A 15,817-nucleotide genomic window follows, 5' to 3' on the forward strand; every position below is an offset into this window, starting at 1 on the left:
GGACAGCAGACAAGCACAACAGAACAGCACAACCGCACAACCGCACAACAGCCCAACACCAACGAAGCAATGAAAGTCTAGAATGGGGCGATAAGCCAGGCAACAAGAGCTTATCAGGGGGCCGACCGGGGGGAGCCTAGACCCAGAGGGGCAAAATTAAGGCACACCGCGGAATGACTAGTAGTAAGGATAAGTATAAGAGAGGGGAGTAAGCCAGAGTGAGACTGAACGACAGACAGACGGAGTGAGGAGGAAAGGGAAAAGGAGAGGAGTCGAGAGGAGGATCGTTGAAACGAAAGAAGAAAAAGAGGTCAACCACGGAGCCAGCCAAGGTCGATCGAAAGCCAGGAATGAACGGGCAATTAAAAAAGAAAAAGAAACGAAAGGGAAAATCTCGAGGCCGCAAAAAGAAACGGCGAGCATGGATGGATGGATCGAGGATGAGGCGGCAATGCAGCCGACAGCCAAATCACGGACCCTCACCGCTGGTTGGCATGTTGCCTGACTGGATGGACCAGGGCCGGTGGACACTTCATCGTTTTCCCCTCTCCTCTTCATCCCCCCTCGAACCCACCGATGGAAGTCTTCCACGATTGCCACCCGGGCCCCGGACTGGCTTGGTTCCCCATGAATGGTGGAGGGTCGATATGATACCCGCCTGCGATTCGACCGCCTGCCCGCCCACCCGGTGACTGATCGACTACGCGGAGCATCGCATCCCTGTAGGCAGAAAAACCAGGAACTGACCTGTCATTGTGATGGTACTATCCTAGGCGCTTCAATATTAATCTTATCACTCTACCCTCCTCCAAGGTCCATGTCCTCCTCTTCCCCTTCCCCATTGTCAATTTTCCTCTCCCATTGAACAAGTACACAACTGGTGGCAAGGGAGTCGGACGGCAAACCTTATTGCCTGAAAAGCCCCGTGCCGACCGCCCTGATCGACCAGTGGAACGCCCCCGGCGATCCAGTCAAACCACGCCCCATGATTTGCCATCGACTTATCGCGCTCGTCTTTGAAACTTTTGCCCCCCCGAGGATTCATGCCTGTTGGTCCCGGGTTTCCGGGTCTCCAAGGGGGTTCTTCTCCCACTCCGTGCAGATTTTATCCTGGACCTTTTGCGTGCTCATCGGAACCACTCATCCGGTTTGCCCCCGTCTAGACTTCTCCCGGTCCCCTCCTACCGTGGGGTCTAGCGTGTCTGCCACACCTGGACCCGCTCATGTTGAGGAGGCTCTCACAGCTGACAGAAAATCGTTGGGGATCGAAAGCACTCATGTATGAAAAGAGAAAAGTAGGGGCGTAGGTATGAGGTGAGCAAGGAGTGTCCCTACCTGAGTGGTGCCGGCATCCTCAGTTCTGAGACGCTTCACCGTCGGTGGCCTCCTGACTGGCTCGTGCAAATGAGGCGGCGACAATGAGGGGGAAGACCACCGTTGCTTCCGCATAGACCTTGACGGCCTTGGCATCGGCTTTGATCTTTCCCCAGCTCACTGCCTCATCCGGTCGGGCCCCCGCATCGCTGCCGTCGAATTCCTGCGCCGTGTTGATGTATACCGCATGTTCGGCCCCATTTCGCATAAGACAGGCATTGGCGATGTGGTGTTTAATGATTCCTCCGCCGAGAATAATCATGCCGGCACGGGCGGCCCGCACAGCCATGGTGTTAATTCGACGCACGTCATCCACGATATCTACCCGCAGCCGTTGGGGGGAGGACCGGTAAGTGTGGAAGTAGAGCATATCGCCCAGGGAACCGTCAGTGATGGCGGGGCAGAAGATTGGAATATTGTTACGAGCTGCCCAGTATAGTACCGAGTCCTCGTGGTTGATCTCATGGCCCAGCCGCTCAATGATCTTGCTGGGAGTCCAATGCAACTCGTCGTCCTCATCGCCCGTCTCCAGAGCCTTCTTCTTTGCAGCCTCCTGCTCCTCCAGCATCTTATCCAGGATGGGAATCAACCAGTCTTCGAAGGCACAGTAGTTACTGTTCGGAACAATGAGATTGCCGATTCGGTTCAGTCCTTTGGCCCGAAGCCCAGCACCGGGAGCCGTGAACGATCCCATATAGGTTGGAGCCAAGCACTTGATGAGATCCTCCTCCACGCCGCCCGCCGTGGTGACAATAGCGGAGACGTGACGGTTGCGAACCAGGTAGCGGATGGTGTCTCGGAGGCCAGAGGAGATCAGATTGGAGGTGTATCCAAGGAAGATGGTTGTCTTTTCGCCAGATTCCGGATGGCGATATGCTCTCTGTGTAGAACAAGAAACAATCAGCCTCCGCGTAGGTTCAATCGGGGGACGGGACTCCAACCATGTCATTGACGATGCGGGCAGCTTCAGCGACCGCACTACCCTGAAACCCCATGTATTTCATGTTGTCCACCATCTCAGCGACCGTAATATCACGGCCCTGGAAACGATCAAAGTCCACGCCGCTGACCTGCTGGGTGCCCTCAGGCACGGGTTCCGAGGCCACCAAAACCGCATCCATGACGGTGGAGGGAGGGGCATTACCCGCGGCAGCTTCTTGAGCAGACATGGCTGTTTAAGTGGAAAAAATCTAGACAAGGTAGGAGAATGAATGACAAAAGCGATGAGTCTATTGGAAACAATAAAGAGAGGGATCTATATGAAATTGGATGGGACGCTCAATAATGCGGGTCGTTAAATGTCCCCTCCATTTGGAAATAATTTTTCTGCAGGGAGATGGCGGGGGTGACACACGCCGTCGCATGGGCCGATGGTTCTCTGCCTCAGGCGTAACATTTAAGTGACCGAGCCATTGCCGCGGAAGACCCTAGCGAATGCCGGGCAGGCAGCCAGGGCTCCTGCCTGAGGCAGTGAATATCGTCCATCCTGACTAGGCAAGAGGGTCTGGCCTTAGGCATGCACGCTTAGTTCCCTCCAGGTCGAGTTATTTTTGAGTTCCCCTAGAAGAGTCCCTGACCAACTAAACCATCCAAACGCCTGGCTCGTCTCGGATCCATCGTCTCTGCCCCATTTCTCGTTCCTCCGTCCGTCTTTCAAGATCCTCAAACCTCCCCCGTCTCTTCCACTCTCTCAACCCCTTCGGCTTGTTCATTCCCTTCTACCGTTCCCTTTTGATCTCCGTATATCTTCTTTCCATCGTTTGCTACATCTACAGGCTGGTCCTCCTCCATTTCCGGCTCTTACTTCCGAGATCACCCAAGGATCCGTCCTCGAATAAAAGCAGCTTTCCGTAGCGGTTCGAGTTTGCTGCCCAGCTTCGACTCCTTGCAGGTGTCCGTTGGGTTCCCTGCCTGACACGTTGCATTGGCTCCAAGGTGCGGAGATTTCTGGTTAACTGTTGATTTTATGCCCGGTTTGTTTTTTGGCCTGTATTTACCCTCCCTTTTTGTCGGGGGTGGTCGTGGACGCGGGATCGTGCTTCACTTGTCTCTTCTCCCGGGGATACGGGATCGGCTGTGACCAGCATCGACCAGCATCCACCCACCCGGCCCTGCCATCCTCCCCAGCTGAGGATCGGAGGTTGTTACGGAGTACTTGTTGACGGATGACGGTCTTTGTTTGTTGCTGGGCTCCCCTCTCGGCGTGGATGTCCCACAGCCTGGCAGTTCCGGCTGAAACAGGCCGCGCCAAGTGGCTGCCGCTAAGGTGATGGAATCCGTCAATCATCAATCTTGACTTGTTCCAAAATGGGATCCGCCCAGATTGGCGCCGGCCTATTGGCGGCTTAGCTAAGCTCCTTCGGCCTGCCTGGCCCGTGCCCTCCCATGCTTTCCACATCACGTGTTCTCCACATCCGTTCGTCTGCGCTCTGCTCGGCTTCGCCGCCTGTTCTGCTGCTGCTGCTGCTACTGCTACTGTTGGGATTGTTCCATCCTGGTTCATTTACTGCTCTTGCTTGTCATTCTTTTTATTTTTCCATTGCTTCTTCATTCCCTCGTTGAATCTTTCGTTATTCTCCCTAACTAACCTGTGGCAGGCTCTCCTGCCCGGTTACTTTAGCTTTTGCTCACTAGCATGACCTGGTGATGTCTTCACGATACCCTCCATTGTCTGGGTTCAATTCCCGTGACCGTTCGCCGCAGCGCTTTGGTGATCGTCGACCCCCGTCTGGTCCGCGTGGCTCGGACGATGCGAATATGCCTCTGGGTCGGGAGCCGCCTCGCGGTCCCAAGGCATTGATCGACCCTCCTCGAGGAGCCCCGTTTGGCGGTCGTGGTAGAGGCTATCCTGGCCGTGGAGATTTTCGCGATCGGGACCGAGATATACGGGATCGCGACCGAGAACGCGACCGTGACTTTCGAGATATTCGTGATGGACCTCCGCCTTTTCGCCGCGATATCGACCGGGACCGGGATTGGGGTCGCCGCGACCGCGATTTCGACCCTCGAGAAGCTCGCATCGGTTTTGGTCGCGGTCGTTCCCGATCCCCTCCGCCGCCCCGTGACTTTCGAGATATGAGAGAACCCCTAGGACGAGAGCCCCTAGGACGAGATGCGGACCTTGTTCGGATGCGGCGTGGTTCCCGAGACAGCCTGATTTCGGTTTCGTCGGCAGTGCCCGATGTTCCCTCCGGTGGCGGCCATCATCCCCGCGCCGGTCCTCCAATGCGCGGTCGTGGCCGAGGCGAGTGGGATGCTGGGCGTGGTCGCGGTCGGATACCATATATCGATGATCGAGATACTTTTAGACGCCGAAGTCGGTCACGCGACGCCCGGTGGGATCGAGAACGAGAGCGCGAGCGCGACCGGGAGAGAGAGCGTGAGCGTGAAAGGGATCGGGATCGTGAAAGAGACCGCATACTGGATCGAGACCGAGACCGAGATCGTGAACGTGACCGCGAGCGTGTGATTCTTGACCGAGATCGGGATAATGACCGGCGTGATCGTGACAGGGAACGGGAGCTCGAACGGCGGGAGAGGTTCGAGCGCCGCGACGAAGTTGACCGACGCATTGAACGCGACGACCGCGAGCGACCAGGCGATCATTGGAAGAGAGACCGGCCTCCTAGTCGCGCGGAGAATCGGCTTCCCAGCAGCTCCACCGTTTCGTCTGTTACCGGTCCTGTTGTGCACCCTGGTCCAGGAGTTGTCCCCGACCGACTTCCGGATCATCCAACCACGGAGCCGCCCCGGAAGACGTCCGGAGGAGACGCTCGTCGTGATTCACAGCGTATAGAACGGATTGAACCACCTGCGCCTCACCCGGAGCCCCCGAAAGATTTCATCCCTCCTCCGGTTAAGCGATCACCCCCGCCTGCTGCTCCCCAGGTGCCGGCGTTTGGCTCAGTCACGGCACCCATTCCCGAGATTCCTGTGGAGAAGCCCCCGGTTGACTCGACACCGGCTGCTTCTTCAGTTCCCAAGCCGGAGAAGGAACGGCATGAGCCACCCCGAGCCCCAATGCACCCCCCGACCGCTCCCAAGGCGGACCGAGGCCCTCCACAACAACCGCTAGAGCAACGGGTCCGACGTGAAGAAGCTCCTGCTACCCCGGCCAAGCCTGAACCGCCTGTTCGTCAACCGAAGCCGCATCCCGTAGCACCTATGTGTGCAAAGCCGATGGATATTTCACCGCCCACGGCTCCCGCTGCCATGGTTCACAAGGAGGCCCCTGGACTTCACGAGACACCATCCCCGAGCAAGCTAGTACCCGGAATGACCTCACCGGAAATTGGAAGGAGATTATCAGCCACTGGATTAGCGACTTCCCCCGGTCCACATACATCACCTCGTATGCATACGTCAAGCATCCCTACCGGCCCACGCGCTCTCCAGCAGCGTACTTCGGTCTCCCGTGGTCCGTCCAAAGGCAACAAACAATGGGTTCGTCCTGGCTACAGCCGTCCACCCACCGGACCTAGTGCTGCGCCGTCGATTAAACGAGATTCTATTGATGGCAAGGAACGGAGCCTATCTCTCAGTGAGGAGCATAAACAAGAATCGCAGAGTCAGGCTGAGGATTCATCCACGGGACCTGAGGCAGGTGAAATTGTGGCCGAGGATGAAGTTATGGAATCCAAGCCGCAGGGGCCTGCCCCCGAGACCCCCATGCAACTCGACGAGACTGGTCCGACCAAGCCAATCGCAGAAGAGAAACCTGCCGAGAAGGAGGTATCCAAAGATCAGGGAACCGTGGTCATACCTGATTTCGGGCGGTCTAGCGACGAAGAAGAGGATGAGAACGTTGTATTTACGCAGGACTATCTGGAGGAGCGCAAGCAAATTTTTGAAAAAGATATGAATGCTCTTCGAGCAGAGCTGCCGCCGCCGCCATTGGAAGATCCGAACATCGTGGCGCTGCTTATGCGTATTCAAGTGCTGGGTATGATTGCCCATGATACGGTCGTCGAAAAGGCACCAACACCCCCGGTAGCAGAAGAAACCATTACAGCAAAGGAGGAGCCGGTGGCCACTGTGGCGGACAACGAGCCAAATGGAAAAGCCGAAGAACATGAGCCGCCGACCAAGATGGTCCTGGATTCCATTCCTACTGCTGACGTACTAACCCTCGAGAGTTTGCCATTCCTCAACTCTGGCCCGCCCACCCCGCTGTCTGATTTGGAGCTGTATCAAGAAAATGCTGCAACTCATGAACGCCTGAAGGACACCTTTCGTGATGTTCTAATGAAACGGCGTAAGGGAGTGGCGCATAAGAATGCCGAGCTGCGAGTGGAGTATCTGTCTCACTACAAGCCTTGGAGGCTGAATGTCTGGGAGCTGGATCATGCCAAGGAGAAAGGCTCGGCCAGCCCTGGTCCCACAACACCACCTGCTGCCCCGGCGACGACGACCCCGACCCCTACGGTGGAAAGCGGAAGACGGTATAAGGGCAACAGTGAGTTGGATTTCCAGAATGCCCTCCGGGCGTCTGAGATATCCGCACAGGAGGAACTCGAGAGGCGTCGTGGTAACAAGGCTACAGCACAACCCGATCTTGGCCGAGAGGCGGTGATTCCCGATATGCTGGAGCCTCCGGAAGTGAAGGCCCGCATCTACAAGGATACGAACAATATCATCGACCCGGCCAAGGCCATGGATGTCTTTGGATTTCTACCGCCTCGGAATGATTTCTCGAAAGAGGAACATGAGGTTTTCACGGATGCATTCATGGCTCATCCTAAGAAATGGGGCAAGATTGCCGAGTCGCTGCCTGGCCGAGATTTCCAGCAGTGTATCGTTCATTACTACCTGACAAAGGAAGAAATCAAGTACAAGGCCAAGCTCAACAAGCGATGGAGCCGTCGCGGGCGCGCCCGGAGATCTGCTCGTCCCAAGTCCAATGCGCTCATGGCTGATCTTGGTGTTGTGAAACCGGATTATGAAGGCGAAGAAGAGCCGGCTCCGGTTACGGACACGGGCCGTCCCCGACGGGCTGCTGCGCCAACGTTTGGCGACTCCTCAGCAGATACGGACAATAACGGTCGCCGAGGGAATGCGTCCAAGGATGGCGAACAAGCGGAGAAACCTAGGCGCGGGCCACGGAGTGGTGCAGGCACCCGAGGTGGCCGACGCGGCAAGGCTGCCCAGCAACAGCAGCAACAACAAACACCGCAACCCACCCCGTCGGAGCAATCGGTTCAGACCACGCCTGTTCCAATCGCGACTGGAGCTGCCGTCACTCCCGCACCAAAGGTGGAGACTACGGAACCTTCTCTGGACGGAGCCTCGGAGGCGGCGACTGTGCGGACCAAAGAGCCAGAACGGGAGGCCAGCGACGTGCCCCCGCGAGCGAGATCTGGTCGAGGACGTCAGAAGGAGGGAGTCTACGTCTTTGAATCAACGGAACAGGAGGCTCCTGCACCCCGGCAGCCTGAGGTGGGTGGATACGGATCTCTGCAGCCTACCAGTTACTGGTCGGTGCCAGAGCAGCGCGATTTCCCGTTGTTACTGGCACACTTTGGTCGGGACTTTGAGGGTATTTCAAATTTTATGAAGACCAAAACTACAGTGATGGTATGTCTCAATTGTATGTGGCATGTGCCAATGTTAACTCCAGCAGGTCAAGAATTACTATCAACGTCGCATCGACTCCGGCCAGAAGGACTTTGAGGATATTGTTGCCGATGCAGAAGCGAAGAAAGCTCGCGGTGAGCCTACAGGTCCTTTGCCCGTTCCGAACTTTGCCTCTAAACGGCGTTACGAAGCTACACCATCTTCCATAATCATGCCTCGACCGCTGGCTCCGCACACCGAAGCCCTGCCGGAAACCGATGAAAGCCGTCTTGGGCCTAAAAGCAAACAAGTCGGCCCGACCCCTCAATCCGTGCCGCTGCATAACCGTCCCCAGGAGAAGGAACGGAACGTTTCGCGCTACCCTCCACTTGCGCAAGCCACCAGTGCCATGCCAGCAGGCCCTATGCTTGAGGATCCCGCGCGGACGATGAGTTCGCAGGCAGCTGCCTTGCCACCACGGTTGCAGGGTCCGCGTCTGGGATACTTTGAAGACCGACGTGAGATCCCGACGACGGTGTTGTCCCATGCAGCTACCTCGCGGCCCCAGGAGACGCCACTTTCGGTGCGGCAGACTCCGGTATCTGCTGAGATGACCCGGCTGGATCCTTTGCACGCGCAGAGCTTCCGGACGGCGCCTGTGGATGTGCATCGCTCACCGTTACTTCCGCCAAATACGCTGCCAGGGTCGCAGCAGACGTATCTGCAGCCTCAGACCCAAGCATCCTTGATGCATGGAGGATCCCACTCACGCCAGACCAGCATCACCAAAACGCCCAGTTCTCCGGCCCAACCGCTGAGACCGGAGCCAGAGATCTCTCCCATTCGACGCGACTCCATATCGCAACGGTCATATTTTACACTACACGGACAACATGTAGCCCTTTCCCAGCCACCTCCAGTCTTGTCACCGCCAAAGGAACCGTCTCGACCCGGGTCGACTCCAGGAGAGCCGGCTGAGGCCCCTCGTGTGCCTGCGAAGCGGTCGAATATCATGAGCATTTTGAATGATGAGCCCGAGGAGCCCCAGCCCCGCAAACGGTTTGCTGGCGAGCAGCCGTCTTCGACCCCGGTGATGCACACTGGTTCGCCCTCTCGGCCCGTGTTTAGCGGCATGCATTCGCTTTCGCAACCGCCCCCGCGCCAAGAAGAGGCAGTTCTGTCATCTCAGCAGCGGGCTCCAGCTTATGCTCCAAGCCAATACCTAACACCATCGCGCCCGTACAACGAATACCCGCCTTATGGCTCGGTCCCGGGATCTGCCGCCCCTGCGAACAATGACTGGATGGCACGGTTTGATCCTCGTGGACAGCCGCCGCCGCCGCCACAACAACCGCAGGCTCCGCCGCAACCCGGTAGCCGCCCGACGACTACGATGGCCCCTCAGCCACCATATTCTCCTTATACGCCCGCGCAACCCTTGTCTAATCCGTCTCTGCCAAACCTCACGGCTCCATCGCCTGTTCCGACTCCTTCGCAAGCCCCTCAGCGCCAAGCATATCATGCGTCTGCATATGCCCCTTCCCCGGTGTCCCATGCCCAGGCAACCGCTGCGGCGTCGCGTGAACTGGCGGCGCAGAATCAGATGTATCGCCAGGGGATTAATTCGCCTACCACACGTAACAACAGTCTTGCGTATGGGTCGCGCCAAAATCCGCCCACGCCGATCCAGTCATCTGCGAATATCATGGGGATGACGTCGCGACAGCCGGCGGCTACGGTGTCATACGCGTCACCTGCACCGGCTACGCCTGGGCCCAGTCATATGTCTGCTCAGCAACATGCGGCGCATCAGTCGTACCAGCAACACGTTCAGACCATGGTCAGCGGGGCTCATCAGCAGGCGGCCCATCGGTCGACGCTTGGATTGAGTACGCCGTACAGCCACAATACGCCGCCGCCGCAGGCGCAGGTCTCTCGGACAACCGGCATGCCAGGGCCGCCACCGATGTCGATGGGTCGGTCGTACACGCCGCCAGCGATTCTGCAACCGAATCCGGGTGGAGGATTAAGCTATGCGCCGAGTGGGCCATCGCCGGCGGGGTCGATTCATCCATTGCAAGCGCGACCCCCAGGATCGTTGGTAGAAGTGCCGGGCGGCCATACTCCAGGGCACCACCGAGTGTACAGTCAAGGGTCGAACGCGGGACCACTACCGGGACCGATGACGCCGCAGCACCCTCGATAGAATGATGCAGTATTCGGTGATCTAGACGTGGTTTGCTTCTCTTCACTCTTCTCCTGGTTGGAATGTGGATTGCATCTATTATGAATAATGTACAGTAGACGACTCGGATGCGATATTGAAAGCATGACAGCGGGAGTGCAATTATCCAGTATTTGCGTAGTGACGGTAGATGCGAGAGAGTGGACCTTGTAAACCTGAAACACTTTCCGCCCGTTGGAAACTACCGACTCCACCTCGCCTCGTGGCATCCGTCGTAATCAGCGTGTCACTATCCAATCAACTATACCAAGTGAGCAGATCACGATATAGTAGAGCGCTAAAACGCGGCTGGCATGTCTGCCCGTGTGGCATCTATACTCTGTTGTGGACCCTTTCACAGCGTAGTGGACATATATATACCCGGTGATCCATATGTACATAGACCCCTTGCCTCCCTTCAGTGAACTGAAGATAATCCTTTGATGAGACCAGCATAATGGCACGTTGTTCTTTTCATCAGGGGATGTACTACTATACCCCGGAATATATTTCCTATGCACAACAACATATACAACTCCACCAACACAGTATACTTCCGCATCCACATCCACATCCACATCAACAACCACCACCACTACAAATCAAACCAACAATACACCCACAAATGAGGTATCATTACACAGATCAACATCACCACCATTACCACCACCCAAGCACACAACAAACCCAACCCCAACCCCAATCCCACTCACAAAAGAACACCCCCCACCAAATAACTATGACCCACCACCTCAAAATCAAAACCCGAGTTCTAGAAAATACCCTCCACCAACGACGCTACGAGCACGCTCTTCTTCGAGAAGGTCTTCGACGGGGAATTTCTATCGCAGAGATATTGCGGAGGTTGACGTATAGAAGAGATGTGTATTTGGGTATGTATTTTTTCTTGAATTCCAAGGACCAGGGGTGTAAGTATTTACAGTGAATGCTAATTCTTAGTTTGTGTAGATGGGAGTGTTGTTTCTCGTGATGGATGGGTGGGGATGGGTGGTGAGGTGAGGGGGTATATATCTCCTTCTGTTGTTGCTGCTGCTGCTGCTGCTGCTGCTGGGGAGAAGGAAGAGTGTAGAGATGGGGGTAGATTTGGGCGAAAGAGACGGGTAGAGGTACAGCTAGATGATAGTTTTTTGAGACGGGGGTATAAACGGAGGAGGGTGAGGGAGGGAGAGAAGAAGAGAGATGGAGTGGTATGGATGCATTAACCCGATCTTTCTTTATATTGTTACACTTGTACTTACGAGACATGATACATACATACAAACCAGCTTTTCAATACCCCATAATTCCTCTTCTTAGTTGTATCTATCTTCCCATTCTCATCATCCTCTCCCTTTCCCCGTTTCTCTCCTCCATCACCCCGGGATCCTATTTCTTCCTGAATGCTATAGGTGAGTAATACCGATGGTATTGTGTGATGAAGGCCGTGCAGGAGAGCCATGGCCAGTTGTTGGGGGGTCGTCTGGTGCTTATAATTCGCATGGATGGTATGGAATGTATGGGATAAGGTAAGTAGAGGAATACGATCAACCAATAACTCCTCAAAAGCCTCCGCCCCTCATTCCCAATCCACATAACAAGCACCCCGGGTAAGGAAACACGCGACACTATGACGTCCTAGATGATGAAACTAGCCTTCTTGGCGCAGTTGGCGCATTAGGGCATCGATCTAGGGGACGGTTTTGCCATGTTTCCAGCGGTGGAAGTGGGTTTCTGCAGAGAGCGATATACTCCCCAGATAATACGGCGGACGATAGCGGCCATGCGGCAACTGCCCAGCCCAAGGCCATAAGATACACTTTAGCAACCATTGATTTGGCAATACTGAGATCATCTGGAATAGAACACCGGCATGGCGCTGAAGGGTTCACGGCCGTCTCTCTTCTGGAATGGTAGGCTGTCATGTGCAAACGTCAGAGAACGGTTTATTACTCCGGATGCCCCGCCTGCACCCTGCGTTTGAAAGGGTCTCTGCCGGCAATCCAACATCGGATTCTGCTCCTCTTGAATAATTGACCTACCCTTGAAAGAAATGGAAGAGAAAAGTCGCAGTGATATATGGGAGGAGGTGATTCATGGGGGCGGAGGTAAGAAATTATACAAAACAAAAGAGGAGTTCACTCACGCTATGACAGGAAGCTCACAGAAGGTATCGACGGTGTACCTTGCCAAGAACGCTCGTTACGACTCTCAGAAAAGAGAGAAGGAGCCTTTTTGCTCACCTGGCACCCGTATTGATGTTCTGAGGGATATCGACAAGTGGATTGAGGATGAAAATGCCCCGGCTATCTTCTGGTTGAGCGGACTGGCAGGGGCTGGAAAATCCACCATTTCTCGCACAGTGGCTCGGGATTGTGCCGCAGAATCGCGGCTGGCTGCTAATTTCTGCTTCTCGATGGGAGATGGCGGTGCTAATAGTGCGGACCTCTTTGCAACCACCATTTCCCATCAGTTGGCTGGAAATATGTGGAATATGAAGGAACATCTTGCCTCGGTACGGGCAGGGGATCAACTTCTGCCTTGTCAGGGATTGTTGCGGCAGTGGGAAACACTCGTACTTGAGCCGCTCTCTCGTTTCTACCCAGGATTCTGGACGTCGATGTTAATTGTGATTGATGGTTTGGACTCCTGCCAGGACGACAATGATATCAGATTGATTATCCGTCTTTTATCCAAAGTTCATGAAGCCTCACATGGAAGAATGCGTATCTTACTGACGAGTAGACCTGAATCGGTCATTCGGTCAGCGCTTTCCGGTATCGACCACAGAGAATTCAGGCTGGAGGATAATCAGCGAGGCATTATTGACAGCGATCTTCGTGTGTTTTACTCGGACGAGATGAAAAACATCGCGCAAACAGTTGAAGGTCTGAATGAAGATTGGCCTGGAGACGAGACCATCTCCAAGTTAGTCCAAAAGGCGGAGGGTCTTTTCCTCTGGGCTGCCACTGCTTGTCAATACTTGCGAGATGGACGGAAGAAAGGTTTCATCCTCAGACGACTTGATGATATTATGGAAGGTTGCACTACCAAGGGAAGCCCGCAAGATAAAGTGAACCAGACATATGCCGCTATTCTAAAGCGCTCAGTCAGCAATCACTGGACGGAGTCTGAAATCAGTACACATAATGACACTGTCAATGATATCCTCGCCGCGATGTGTATCGTTCAAGCCCCAGTTTCAGTGAAAACCATGGAAATTCTACTTCCACAAGATGACATCGAGGCTACGGTGCGCGACCTGCAGTCCATTATCATGGTGCCTGATGACGCCGGGAAACCTGTGACTCTTCCGTGTTCTTTAATGCGAAGGTTCCTGGATTCAGACCACCGTACGAAAGACCATCGCATGAGGGCCCAAGAACTAGAGAGCCACAAGCGCATGGGCAATCAATGTCTTGTTGTCATGACAGAATGGTTCCGGTGTTGCCCACAAAAGCCAGTGGCGATTATCGCAGAGCTGCAGTATGCGTGCTTGTACTGGACAAAGCACCATGAATTATCCACCCCGTCCAAGCATGCTAGCGACCTGTTGAAGAGGTTTGCCGCAGAACACTTTTTCAGCTGGATGGAAGCAGTCAGATCGATTGGTAAGGAATGTCTTTTGCGTGAGATGATCGAGGGTCTTTATAGAAGGATTGTAAGAGAAAACCCCCAGCGATACCTGGATTGTTGATAACCGTGGGCAGTGTACATTTCGCTTTCCGGACCTTCCCAATGTTTGTGAAGCATATAATACGATTACAGAATTGTCCTCAGCGGACGATAGTGTTCCAGAAACGTCGGCTGCAGCAGAAGAGTGCGACACTCAAACCGGCGAGTCTGATTTCTCGCGTCCAGACACACCAGGAAGTGAATGGTCCCAGGCAACACAGATGTAGTGCTGCTGATTCTATTTACTACTATTCATCATTCCTTATTTTTAGCCAAATTGAAACCACCTACATGAATATCACCTATACCAGTATCACCTAAACCAATCACCTATACCAGTATCACCTAAACCAATCACCTAAACCAATATTACATAAACCAATGTCACTCTTAACCAATGAGTAACTACATACCATACCCTACCACATAACTGGCCGCCCATAGGCCAAGGCGTTGCAAAACAACTTAACAAGTACCAGGTAACATTTCTATTTCTAAAGACATCTTGTACAGATGAAGAAGTCAGGCACTTCTATGTATATGTTTATATATACTGGGGAGGAACCCCCCAGACCCCCCATCTTATTAGGACCGAACCTACTATTATTCAGTATTAGTATCTTATTTAAAAGCATCAGATCTTGAATCTCTAACTAAACAAAATTATACATTCTGGAGGAAACCCCCGAGACCTCCTCCTTACAAGGATATAAACCACTACTCTCCATCCCCCAAAACCCTAACAACCAACCCCCTAATCTCCCCAGCAACCCAAAGCGGATTATCCCTCTGAACAAAATGTCCCGTCCCCGGTGCTCTCAACGGTCCCCTTCCCCTCCCTTCCTCCGTGATTCCCACTAAACCATGGTTATACCTCTCCCAATACGGATTCAAATACTCCCTTGTCAGTACCCTCTCACCCCCACTCATAGTCTCAAACTCCTCTTCGAATTTCTCGAATTCATGGCCTACCACTGTAACCCACGGTCCCTTTCCTCCGGGGCCGAGTAATTTTGGAGCGTTGCTTGAGGGGAGTAAGGTGGGGAGGTTTTTTCGAGATAATCCCTCAGCTGCGCCCATGACTCCTGTTTCGGGGTGGAAGACTTTCGCCATGAATGCTCTTGTTTTATGTAGGGCATCGACAGTGACTCCCTCCGGTAGGGAGGTAGAGTTGAATGAGGGATCGTCTGGGTTTGGGTAGATGTTCACGAAATCGGAATTGGCCAACACACTATCCAGAAACATAAGCCCTGCTACACTCCCGGGGTAGGTTTGGGCGTAGAGACGGGATAGTGCGCCGCCGATGGAATTCGATATCAATATTAATTGGATCTCATGGAGGGGTTTGTGTAGGTGGATGGAGGTGATTTGTTTGAGGAGTTGATGGAGATCGTGTATGATGGAGAGGCAGTCGTGGCCGTGGGCGGGGTCAGGGGATGAGGTATCAGCTGGGTCTCGGTCTGTGGTGAGGCCCTGGCCGTAGCGGTCGTAGGTGAGGAGGGCGGGGAGGCCGGATTCTGGGGGGTGGTTGGTGAGGTTGGTGATTAGGGGGTCCAGGAGGTTTGGGGGAGGCCGAGGCCATTGATGAATATTATTAAGGTTTTGGTGAGGGGGGTTGGGGTTGAGGAAGAGGTGGATGGGGGGATGGCGGGGTGGAAGCTGTAGCTGAGTTGGGCGGTGGGTTTGGTGGGGAGGGTTATGGATTTGTATTCCATGGTGGATTGTTGGCTTGTTGGTGTGAATGATAATGATGAGATGAGATGAGATGAGGGTGGTGATGAGGAGAAGGATGTGGGTGGGATGGTAGTTATATAAGCGAGGTGAGAGATGCGACGAGGCTGATGATATACTTGTTGGAGGTGTGGACTAGTGCTGATGGGATCCACTCGAAACGATCTGGCCTATTAGAGGGGGTGGTGTGGTGGGGATGAGTTGACAGCCTCGTGTTGCTCCACTTTATTATTAGTAGTAGGTGCTTGTTTCTCGTTACGAGGT

The 15,817-nt window shown here is 54.3% G+C and overlaps 7 protein-coding genes across 7 annotated transcripts; 4 read left to right on the forward strand and 3 right to left on the reverse strand.

Annotated features, from left to right (window-relative positions):
• Positions 1 to 125: 125 nt before the first annotated feature.
• BO94DRAFT_64160 (uncharacterized protein) lies at positions 126 to 790 on the reverse strand. Its single transcript, XM_025617565.1, has 2 exons — positions 601 to 790; positions 126 to 563 (listed from the first exon to the last, which is right to left on the reverse strand). The coding sequence occupies exon 2, from the start codon at positions 556 to 558 to the stop codon at positions 178 to 180; it is 381 nt and encodes a 126-aa protein (XP_025467861.1). The 5' UTR covers positions 559 to 563; positions 601 to 790; the 3' UTR covers positions 126 to 177.
• On the forward strand, positions 772 to 1,319 carry BO94DRAFT_64061 (uncharacterized protein). The gene has a single exon (XM_025617562.1). It carries the CDS (start codon positions 986 to 988, stop codon positions 1,283 to 1,285), a length of 300 nt encoding a protein of 99 aa, XP_025467862.1. The 5' UTR covers positions 772 to 985; the 3' UTR covers positions 1,286 to 1,319.
• BO94DRAFT_64109 (deoxyhypusine synthase) lies at positions 1,320 to 2,706 on the reverse strand. Its single transcript, XM_025617564.1, has 2 exons — positions 2,316 to 2,706; positions 1,320 to 2,254 (listed from the first exon to the last, which is right to left on the reverse strand). The coding sequence occupies exons 1-2, from the start codon at positions 2,541 to 2,543 to the stop codon at positions 1,355 to 1,357; spliced, it is 1,128 nt and encodes a 375-aa protein (XP_025467863.1). The 5' UTR covers positions 2,544 to 2,706; the 3' UTR covers positions 1,320 to 1,354.
• Positions 2,707 to 4,020: 1,314 nt separating this feature from the next.
• On the forward strand, positions 4,021 to 10,132 carry BO94DRAFT_546222 (MYB DNA-binding domain protein; the record flags this gene model as incomplete). Its single annotated transcript, XM_025613282.1, has 2 exons — positions 4,021 to 7,947; positions 7,994 to 10,132. The coding sequence occupies 2 exons, from the start codon at positions 4,021 to 4,023 to the stop codon at positions 10,130 to 10,132; spliced, it is 6,066 nt and encodes a 2,021-aa protein (XP_025467864.1).
• A 235-nt stretch (positions 10,133 to 10,367) lies between these two features.
• Positions 10,368 to 11,436, forward strand: BO94DRAFT_64203 (uncharacterized protein). Its single transcript, XM_025617566.1, has 2 exons — positions 10,368 to 11,043; positions 11,120 to 11,436. Exons 1-2 carry the CDS (start codon positions 10,608 to 10,610, stop codon positions 11,371 to 11,373), a joined length of 690 nt encoding a protein of 229 aa, XP_025467865.1. The 5' UTR covers positions 10,368 to 10,607; the 3' UTR covers positions 11,374 to 11,436.
• Positions 11,437 to 12,299: 863 nt separating this feature from the next.
• Positions 12,300 to 13,454, forward strand: BO94DRAFT_442969 (uncharacterized protein; the record flags this gene model as incomplete). Its single annotated transcript, XM_025607514.1, has 1 exon — positions 12,300 to 13,454. A coding segment is annotated over one exon (1,155 nt), but the record flags the coding sequence as incomplete, so codon positions are not given.
• Positions 13,455 to 14,469: 1,015 nt separating this feature from the next.
• Positions 14,470 to 15,575, reverse strand: BO94DRAFT_535092 (uncharacterized protein; the record flags this gene model as incomplete). Its single annotated transcript, XM_025611698.1, has 1 exon — positions 14,470 to 15,575. A coding segment is annotated over one exon (798 nt), but the record flags the coding sequence as incomplete, so codon positions are not given.
• Between the last annotated feature and the right edge of the window lie 242 nt (positions 15,576 to 15,817).

This window comes from Aspergillus sclerotioniger, assembly GCF_003184525.1.
Source record: "Aspergillus sclerotioniger CBS 115572 chromosome Unknown BO94scaffold_13, whole genome shotgun sequence".
Classification (NCBI taxonomy): domain Eukaryota; kingdom Fungi; phylum Ascomycota; class Eurotiomycetes; order Eurotiales; family Aspergillaceae; genus Aspergillus; species Aspergillus sclerotioniger.